This window comes from Perca flavescens, chromosome 20, assembly GCF_004354835.1.
Source record: "Perca flavescens isolate YP-PL-M2 chromosome 20, PFLA_1.0, whole genome shotgun sequence".
NCBI classification, from domain to species: domain Eukaryota; kingdom Metazoa; phylum Chordata; class Actinopteri; order Perciformes; family Percidae; genus Perca; species Perca flavescens.
In genome coordinates this window covers 27,814,338-27,825,096 of record NC_041350.1, presented here as the reverse complement: position 1 = coordinate 27,825,096, position 10,759 = coordinate 27,814,338, and the positions used below count along the sequence as shown (strand labels likewise).

At 38.8% G+C, this 10,759-nt stretch overlaps 1 protein-coding gene and 1 pseudogene across 1 annotated transcript; both read left to right on the top strand.

Annotated features, from left to right (window-relative positions):
- On the top strand, positions 1 to 2,486 carry LOC114547449 (HRAS-like suppressor 3; annotated as a pseudogene).
- A 5,328-nt stretch (positions 2,487 to 7,814) lies between these two features.
- Positions 7,815 to 10,555, top strand: LOC114547447 (HRAS-like suppressor 3). The gene is made up of 4 exons (XM_028566829.1): positions 7,815 to 7,900; positions 8,677 to 8,779; positions 9,032 to 9,276; positions 10,411 to 10,555. The coding sequence occupies exons 1-4, from the start codon at positions 7,886 to 7,888 to the stop codon at positions 10,519 to 10,521; spliced, it is 474 nt and encodes a 157-aa protein (XP_028422630.1). The 5' UTR covers positions 7,815 to 7,885; the 3' UTR covers positions 10,522 to 10,555.
- Positions 10,556 to 10,759: the final 204 nt, after the last annotated feature.

Sequence of the window (10,759 nt, the reverse complement as noted above, 5' to 3'; positions counted from 1 at the left end):
GTTCGGTCTCCAGCAGCATAAATAGGCTGCAGGTCGCTGCTGCTATTACTGATAGATGAAGAACTGAAGACATGGATCCTAAAAAGGTAAGTCTCCTGCTACTGAGTCCTGCCGTCACTGATAATTTAGTGTACATTTGAAGCTGCTTTAGTTTAAACTCAAACATGTTCTTTTTCACTGCCAACATTTTAAATACTTATTAGTATATTTAGATTAGAGAATCAGCATCAGAACAATGTTCACTAGTGTTACACTTACGAGGAGTTGGCCTTTGTGATTGGTGCATACATAACAAACAAATTAAACAGAAATATGAAATAAACAAATATATACAAATAGCTGTTTAGCGTACGAAAAAGGAGACTTAATGGATTGAGTGCAGCATGTGCACCAAAAAAATAAATATATAGTATATTTAGTTGATGTATTCATGTATTGCAATGCATAAAATAAATGGCTCCCACATACTTTACTCCTTTTTTTTATATCAACTTTTTATTGTTTTATATTTTTGAACATACAGAACAGACAAATACAATTGAACAAGGTGCTCTTTTTGTATATATATATATATATATATATATATATATATATATATATAGTTTTAAAAGTATTGTATCATGTTGATAAGAGCATTAAAATGAGAAACATTAATGGGACAAAAAGAAATCAAGGGACATTTAGCATAGATAAAAATGTGTGATTAATTGCAAGTTAACTATGACATTAATGCGATTAATCATTAAATATCTTAATTGTTTGACAGCACTGCTTCCTATAGAAGCAAATGTTTGTGAAATAATGGGTATAACTGTCAATCACCTACATGCTCGTACACATGGTCAAAAACTCCAGGGGGTACCTGCAGTACTGGCTACACGTGAAATTTATAATTTTCATAATTTATACATTTTAATTGTTTTCTTATGATTTTTAGATTGAGGCAGAGCCCGGAGACCTGATCGAGATCTCCCGTGGGATGTATCAGCACTGGGCCATCTACATCGGTGGAGAGGAAGTTGTTAATTTCAGTCTTCCAAGTGAGTGAAATGTTGCATTTACTACATTCATCTTGGAAGACCATCTATAACCTTTTGTGTGTCACTCTCCTTAATTATAGTTTGTTGGTAATTATGTCGTTTTTACGTGCATGTAAATGCAAAATAATAGTAGACAAAGACTTGATGAATGGCAACATATTGTTTGCCCCTCTATATCCCTTTCTCTGTCTTTTTTCTTTTTTTTTAAACTTCTTTCCTGTCTGTCTCTTCCATAAAACGCACATAGAAGATGATATTGCCTGGAAAAGCCCCCCACGGACAGGTAAAGCGTGAGAACATCTGGGAAGTGGTCGGCAAGGATAAATTCAAGGTCAACAACCTCCTAGATAACAAGTACCAGCCTCGTGAGCGTGACATCATCGTGAAGGAGGCCTGTAGCATGGTGGGTCTGGAGATGCCGTACCATCTCATCTCTTGCAACTGCGAGCACTTTGTCACATATATACGCTTACGGCATTGCAGAGTCAACACAGGTGGGTATCCTGTGGCATTTATACTTCTGTTTGCAGGACTGCTTAAAGGGACAGTTCACCCTAAAATCAAAAATACATATTTTTCCTCTAACCTGTAGTGCTTTTTAAGAGTTTAGATAGTTTTGGTGGGAGTTTACCAGTGTGAGAATAATCTGCCTGCTATCCATTATAATGCCACCAGCAGGTTCAATAAAAGGTTGTTAAATCAACCCACTTAGTGCATCTGTCACACATTTACTGTGTTCTAGCTATACATAATTTTACAGAAAGTCTCAAAAGCCACACTGACTACAGCTAGATTTTGTATTGGAAACATTAGGTTTTGTTATGCTGCTATACAGTATGTAATTTTTTTACTATCCATTGTTAAGCGTAAAACATCATTGAGATTGCTAGCCAAACAGCTAGCTTCCAGTAGTGGTGCTATCAACATGGTCCTAACATGGTCCTATCATTGATTCCCCCTTTTTCCTATCCATACATGTTGCATTTAAATTCAAGATTATTGACTCTCATACATCTGGCTACATTCAGGTTTGACACAGACCTTTTTAATATGGCTTTAATCGGGGGGGAGTGGGCTAGAGACTCACATTAATTATTAGTTGTATTCTAGTATAACCTCAATTAAAATTACTAAATGTTTTACACATCCTTGACCTTCAGACTGCCACTTTTTCTTTTTTTTTTTTTTTTTGCAGGTTGCCACAGCAGCTAAGACTGCAGATAGACTTCTAGGTGTAGGGATTTCATTTCTGGATGCTCTGAAAACTTTCTTCCATAAAGATGAAAACAAAGAAGAAAGGAGATAACCAAGGAGAGAACCAAGGAGACATTACAATTGGCAGTAATGAGACAGCAAGATGGAAGGAAAGATCCTGCTATTGTTTGATTGTTTTGATTTGTCAATTCCCCTGGCAGTGATTATGATTTAAACATTGTTAATAAACTATTGTCTTTGTTGGTGTATTGCTACCAACACACACACACACATATACAAACATACAAAAACGGACACACACACAACTTTGGATAAGATTAGGCAAGCTTTTGTGGAGAAAAATGAAGTTATAGATGAATCCATGGCTATTATGTTTGATATTAGTGCTCGTTGGGTAGGTTGACCCCATGGTTGTCTGTTTAATGTCTGAAATGTATAAAATGACTAATTTGGCATATAAAACAATGTGTATGATTCTTTTAAAGTGGTGATAGAATGATTATATAGGGTATTTTACACTGTTCCTTAAGGTCTCCTAATGGGGTATGTAACATTGGTTGGGCTGAAAATTGCCCGAATGCTATTTTATTAGGCCCTTAACTACCCTGTGAATATGGCTCTATTTGGAACAAGAGCTTTTCTTCCAAATATGGTATGCTCATGAATATTCAGAATGAGCTACGCACTGATTGGTTTGAGCAAACTACATAGAAACACATGGGAGACTCGACAGCAGGTCTCATTTGAAAAGTTATACATTGTTTGTCGGGCTATTACGTTATTAAATTCACTTCTGAGACTTTTTTAAGCAAGAAATCAACTATATAAAGCTCAAATATGGGCCGTTTTACGAAAAATTGATGGCTTATTGCAAATTTGGTAAGACTGTGTGTCTGAGTTCAGCTGCCGGTGCTGCCTGTGTTGCTGCCTCGCTGCACGGCCTGCCTTCCTTTACACACCCGGCCTGCTTTGAGCTCGATTGAGCTCCGTTACGGCTTGCAGCCCACAGCACTCAATACCAGCGCCAAAGTCACCGTTTTGGGGTTAATGGACCAAACGCTGGTGCTCTGACAGAGCTCCAGGGCCTGCAGCTCCCCTCTTCCTGCTAGTTAAATGGCCCGTGTGTGACAGTGATAGCGCGGTCAGCGAGCTTGTTACACCAGCAATCTCTTACAACAGTTCCAGTTAATCTTGGCTGGCTGTCAGCATAACTAGCTATATTTACAGTTTGAATTTTGTCACGCCACTTATACAACATATCTCTAAAGGTCTTATAAAGCTAACAACGGTGTCCAATTTCAAGTTAATGAATTTTTTGTGAAGATTAGGGGTTTCGTTATCTATGACTGTCCCTTCAATCCCAGCTATGTGTGGCTAGCTGCAAATCACAGATAGCTTCATTTTTTTGGCGTAATTCCCGTATATTTACAGTTTGAATTCCATCACGCCACTTATACAACATCTCCCTAAAGGTCTTATAAAGCTAACAACGGTGTCCAATTTCAAGTTAATGAATTTTTGTGAAGATTAGGGTTTTAGTTATCTATGACTGTCCCTTCAATCCCAGCTATGTGTGGCTAGCTGCAAATCACAGATAGCTTCATTTTTGGCGTAATTCCCGTATATTTACAGTTTGAATTCCATCACGCCACTTATACAACATCTCCCTAAAGGTCTTATAAAGCTAACAACGGTGTCCAATTTCAAGTTAAAGATTTTTTGTGAACAGTGGAGGTTTCGTTAGCTATGACTGTCCCTTCAATCCTAGCTATGTGTAGCTAGCTACAAATCACAGATAGTTAGCTTCATTTTTGGCGTAATTTCTGTATATTTACAGTTTGAATTTCGTCACGCCACTTATACAACATCTCCCTAAATGTCTTATAAAGCTAACAACGGTGTCCGATTTCAAGTTAATGAATATTTGTGAATTTCAGAGGAATTCTAGGAGGAGCTAGCTCTCATTGATAGAGCTACATCCAGCCGCAGGCTCTATCAAGGAGACTCGCGGACAAGCGGCGTTTATTTCCCCAATCGTTTAAATAACTCAACACATTATAATTACACACATTTAAAGATTAACTGGAACCTGTGGTAACAGATTGCTGGCGTAACAAGCTCGCTGACCGTGCTCTCACTCACACACACCGGGCATTTAGCTAGCAGGAAGAGGGGAGCTGCAGGCCCTGGAGCTCTGTCAGAGCACCAGCGTTTAGTAGTCCATTATCCAAAAACCGGTGACTTTGCGCAGGTATGGAGTGCTGGGGGCTGCCAGTCATGACGGAGCTCCAAGTACCTCAGAGCAGGCCGGGGTGTGTGAAGGAAGGCAGGTCGGGCGGCGAGGCAACAACACAGGCAGCACCGGCAGCTGAATTCCGACACACAGTTGGACAAAATTTGCAATTTGCCATCCATTTTCGTAAAATTTTTGGCCCATATTTGAGCCTTACATAGTTGATTTCTCGCATAAAAAAGTTTCAGAAGTGAATTTTGTAATGGAATAGCAGAGATCTGCGCGACCTAGATTCGGAAGACTACCTGATCTCAGGTCAGTTGTGTAGCCTATGTAAATGTTGGGGCGTGACCGTTCTCTTAATACACCCATGGGCTGACAAAGGTTCCGGTTTTTGGGAGGTTGACGTCAACTTCTAGCTTTGTTGGGATTCGCCCGTTTTCAGCGGCAGTTTCAAAATATGAGATTTTCATTGTAAAGGGGTGTCAGTGGGACTTTGAGCCTCTATGTATGTCCTATTTACCCACCGAACTGTTGTTATTCAACTATGACAGGGTAAAATCGGTTTTGCATTCTATCAGCCCTTTAAATCAAGTGAAAATTGAAGTTGTCATATTGTATTGATTTGTGTAAAAAAAAATAAACAGATTTTCTTTTTAACTTTGGAGAACTTTTTTTAGTTAACATGTCATGTTCTGTGTAGTGCTAATTTTGTCAGACAAGACGAGACTAAGTATGTTCGTCAACGACCTGTTTTTCCATGACTAAGACGAGACGATGACGAGACTAAATTAACATGCATTAATAAATAAATAAATAAATAAATAATAAATAAAACATTGGATACATTAAACTACAGCACTTCCTGAATGTGCAAAACATTAAATTGTAAACACAAATAATCGATTATGGCCCTGTCGATTATTGATTCTGCATCGTCCATGTCCACGATTTGATGCATTGATTATTTGATTAATTTCAACACCTCTAACTCCAGCATTGCATTCTATCTTGAAAGCTTGAACAGCCTTTATGAAAATGACAGGCAATGCTGGAGTTATGTCAAAGAACTTCTACCAGAGATCTGTTCAAAACATGAAGAAACAGATGTGAGGGTGATCATTTACATGCAGTATATCCAAACCAAAATGCCTCACATCAGAACAGTTAGAGTCAGAGCAAAAGACTGACATTTTCTTCATCCTCCTGTATTATGCCAAGTCATCAACTGTCAACATCATCTTTGACATGGGAGATAGACTAATCAACATCAACCAGCTGGCTGGCATTACATCACTTCATATAGTATAGCAGTACATAAGTCAAGTCTCAACACTTGTTTACGATATTATTCATATGCAAAAAAATGCTTAATCCCATATGTAATGGTAATGCTTGAAAATTATCACTTTTGATGACAATTTGTCAGGTAGACAGACATTTTTTGTAGCTGAAGTACCTTAATATTCACAATTACATCATTCCTCCAAAAGCTTTTCCCAAAAAGGGTGTTTTTTGGCTCCTGAGACCGAACGGGGCCGAGTTGGGGGTGGTCGTTATCAACTTGTGATTGCCCAAGGTATAACAGTGAAAGAAAGGTAGCAAAAAACGTCCTGAGGAGTGGACCTGGCTCCCGGCCTATAAATAGAGTACACCACAATAAACAAGATGAAACTTTACAAAACAGCAAAATACATAAAACACTCAAATGTAGCATATATATACATAAAGACAATGACGTAAAGGCAGTGCCAGGAAGTAGGTATAAGCTCGCTCATGATTCTAAGTATGGTTTGCATTAGGCCATCTTTTAAGTTTATGTTTAAAGGTTAGGTAGTTAATGCTTTAACTCAACGGAGTGTCTATTTGCACCCCCGGTACGAATAGCCTCGGCCACACAGCTGAGCTATTCACACCCTGTGACATAACAACAAAAACATGTTGCTCGCGTGCACCAAAATCATGGCAGACGTTCATCTTCCATGACCGCAGAAACTGGCATATTAGGAACATTTTGTCTCTAAAGTTTATAACAATTGAATTTCTAGCGGAAAATGGATACTACAGTTAAACCGTTAGTTTGTTAGTTAGTACCATGGTACCTATTTTTGTATACAGTATGGTTACCTAGCAACCAAGGCTTGAAGACACCAAGTGGTAAACAGTTATACAACATTCTGTAAGAACTGCCAGGTAAGTGGTTAGAACACTGAGCTTTGGTTTAGGAGTTGGGAGTTTGATACCCTGGTGAGGTTATCTTGTTTTTTCATTTTGGATTGGATAATTTGCATGCAATTCATAAGTCAGGGCCTTCTTATATACTGTCTATGGTCAGGGCCCGTGAACACAAACATTTTTTGCAGGGTGGTAGGGGAAGACTCTCTGGTTGGGTTGGTTAGGTTTAGGCAAGAGGAGTGGGATTGGTTATGGTTAGGGTAAGAATGTCAGGGCGATAATATTCCAAAAAGGTGTAATACATGAGTAGTATGGATAACTGTGTGTAAATATATGCCAAGGTACTGTAAATGCACAGGGGTGCAAATTAGAGTCCGGATCGGGCCGTTTTTTTCTGTCCGAGGCCGGCCCGTGTCCGACAGAGCTGTGACCGAACCCGGCCCGAGCCCGACAGGTATTACGAAATTTGTGTCCGAGTCCGGCCCGATCCCGACACAGTTAAAATCTAATTTTTTTTCCTCATACTAAAGACACATGTAGGCTACGTTTGTTTGTGTGGTAAAGCTCGCTTTTATTAAGCAACTGTAGGAAGGCATTCGGAAATGTCAACAGATGAGCGCACACGGGGCAACAAGCCCACGTTAATAAGCTGTTGCCTTATCGCGCTGATGTGACCGAGCCCGACCCGACCCCGACCCGACCCCGACCATAATTTCTAAATATCTGTCCAAACCTGGCCCGGCCCGTCGGGACCCGTCGGCCTCGGGTCGGGTATCCATGCCTTAGTGCAAACAGCATACATTGATATTTGTACCAGATTGGGTATTAATAGAACACATTGCTGTGTGCACTGGTACGAATAGCATTCATTTGTAATTTCACCAGTGTACGAATAGCATTAATTTCTAATTGCACCAGGGTACGAATAGCATACACTGCTAATTGTACCAGGGGTGCAAACAGCCTCACCATTATCTTAAACCAAGTGGGAAACTTCTCTGGTAGTAGCTGGCTCTGACTGATAAGACCTGGCCTGAGTTGACCTACTGAACAGCTCACATGTTGTGCTTATAATCTGTCCGTTTGCATCTTGTGTTTGACCCCCGTTATCAGGTGAGCACTTTAGTTTCTGAGATGGAAACAAACTTATGGTTCGGTCTCCAGCAGCATAAATAGGCTGCAGGTCGCTGCTGCTATTACTGATAGATGAAGAACTGAAGACATGGATCCTAAAAAGGTAAGTCTCCTGCTACTGAGTCCTGCCGTCACTGATAATTTAGTGTACATTTGAAGCTGCTTTAGTTTAAACTCAAACATGTTCTTTTTCACTGCCAACATTTTAAATACTTATTAGTATATTTAGATTAGAGAATCAGCATCAGAACAATGTTTACTAGTGTTACACTTACGAGGAGTTTGTGATTGGTGCATACATAACAAACAAATTAAACAGAAATATGAAATAAACAAATATATACAAATAGCTGTTTAGCGTACGAAAAAGGAGACTTAATGGATTGAGTGCAGAATGTGCACCAAAAAAAATAAATATATAGTATATTTAGTTGATGTATTCATGTATTGCAATGCATAAAATAAATGGCTCCCACATACTTTACTCCTTTTTTTATATCAACTTTTTATTGTTTTATATTTTTGAACATACAGAACAGACAAATACAATTGAACAAGGTGCTCTTTTTTAAATATATAGTTTTAAAAGTATCGTATCATGTTGATAAGAGCTTTAAAATGAGAAACATTAATGGGACAAAAAGAAGAAGAAGTTAACTATGACATTAATGCGATTAATCACAATTAAATATCTTAATTGTTTGACAACACTGCTTCCTATAGAAGCAAATTTTTGTGAAATAATGGGTATAACTGTCAATCACCTACATGCTCGTACACATGGTCAAAAACTCCAGGGGGTACCTGCAGTACTGGCTACACGTGAAGTTGATTATTTTTATGATTTATACATTTTAATTGTTTTCCTTATGATTTTAGTTTGATGCAGAGCCCGGAGACCTGATCGAGATCTCCCGTGGGATGTATCAGCACTGGGCCATCTACATCGGTGGAGAGGAAGTTGTTAATTTCACTCCTCCAGGTGAGTGAAATGTTGCATTTACTACATTCATCTTGGAAGACCATCTATAACCTTTTGTGTGTCACTCTCCTTAATTATAGTTTGTTGGTAATTATGTCGTTTTTACGTGCATGTAAATGAAAAATAATAGTAAAGACAAAGACTTGATGAATGGCAACATATTGTTTGCCCCTCTATATCCCTTTCTCTATGTCTTTTTTTCTTTTTATTTTAACTTCTTTCCTGTCTGTCTCTTCCATAAAACGCACATAGATGATGATATTGCCTGGAAAAGCCCCCACGGACAGGTGAAGCGTGAGAAGATCTGGGAGGTGGTCGGCAAGGATAAATTCAAGATCAACAACCTCCTAGATAACAAGTACCAGCCTCGTGAGCGTGACATCATCGTGAAGGAGGCCTGTAGCATGGTGGGTCTGGAGATGCCGTACCATCTCATCTCTTGCAACTGCGAGCACTTTGTCACATATCTACGCTACGGCATTGCAGAGTCAACACAGGTGGGTATCCTGTGGCATTTATACTTCTGTTTGCAGGACTGCTTAAAGGGACAGTTCACCCTAAAATCAAAAATACATATTTTTCCTCTAACCTGTAGTGCTTTTTAAGAGTTTAGATAGTTTTGGTGGGAGTTTCCCAGTGTGAGAATAATCTGCCTGCTATCCATTATAATGCCACCAGCAGGTTCAATAAAAGGTTGTTAAATCAACCCACTTAGTGCATCTGTCACACATTTACTGTGTTCTAGCTATACATAATTTTACAGAAAGTCTCAAAAGCCACACTGACTACAGCTAGATTTTGTATTGGAAACATTAGGTTTTGTTATGCTGCTATACAGTATGTACATTTTTTACTATCCATTGTTAAGCGTAAAACATTGAAATTAGTTGTCAGCAGCTAGTGGGCAAAGTGGGCCACCTGGGGGACTGAAAGCCCAGGTTCACTATGCAACAATTGGTTTGTGATATTAACTGTCACTGTGTTTGGAAATATGAGGATAGGCCTTATGCAGCTTAAATACAGTGCCAATTGAAAGGATAAGGGCGTTCACATAAGTCCTGCTTCATTACATAATAAATGGAGCACTGTTAGTGAGGGAGCCTGTGTCAAAATCTAGTTTTGAGACATTCATTATTTTGTTTAGTATCATTATTTTACCCTTTTTCGATGCACTTCCATACATGTTGCATTTAAATTCAAGAGTTTTTTTCTATTATTGACATTCTATCTTGCACTTGCTCCTCCATCTTCCATTCATTTATGTAACTAATTCATGCAATCAACCAGTAGCAAACTTTCTTTAAGGGGGTGATCACATTAAGTCTAAAAAAGGGACCCTACTGTTTTAGCTAGGCTATGACTGTACATTTTTTTGTTGCTAGCCAAACAGCTAGCTTCCAGTAGTGGTGCTACTATCAACATGGTCCTATAATTGATTCAATTCTCATACATCTGGCTACATTCTGGTTTGACACAGACCTTTTTAATATGGCTTTAATCGGGGGGGAGTGGGCTAGAGACTCACTTTAATTATTAGTTGTATTCTAGTATAACCTCAATTAAAATTACTAAATGTTTTACACATCCTTGACCTTCAGACTGCCACTTTTTCTTTTTTTTTTCTTTTGCAGGTTGCCACAGCAGCTAAGACTGCAGATAGACTTCTAGGTGTAGGGATTTCATTTCTGGATGCTCTGAAAACTTTCTTCCATAAAGATGACAACAAAGAAGAAAGGAGATAACCAAGGAGAGAACCAAGGAGACATTACAATTGGCAGTAATGAGACAGCAAGATGGAAGGAAAGATCCTGCTATTGTTTTATTGTTTTGATTTGTCAATTCCCCTGGCAGTGATTATGATTTAAACATTGTTAATAAACTATTGTCTTTGTTGGTGTATTGCTACCAACACACACACACACACACACACACACACACACACACACACACATATACAAACATACAAAAACGGACACACAC

Coding starts and splice junctions, on each gene's coding strand:
- LOC114547447 (XM_028566829.1), top strand. Junction 8,780..9,031: donor TGTTAATTTCACTCCTCCAG/GTGAGTGAAATG, acceptor AAACGCACATAG/ATGATGATATTGCCTGGAAA. Junction 9,277..10,410: donor GCATTGCAGAGTCAACACAG/GTGGGTATCCTG, acceptor TTTCTTTTGCAG/GTTGCCACAGCAGCTAAGAC.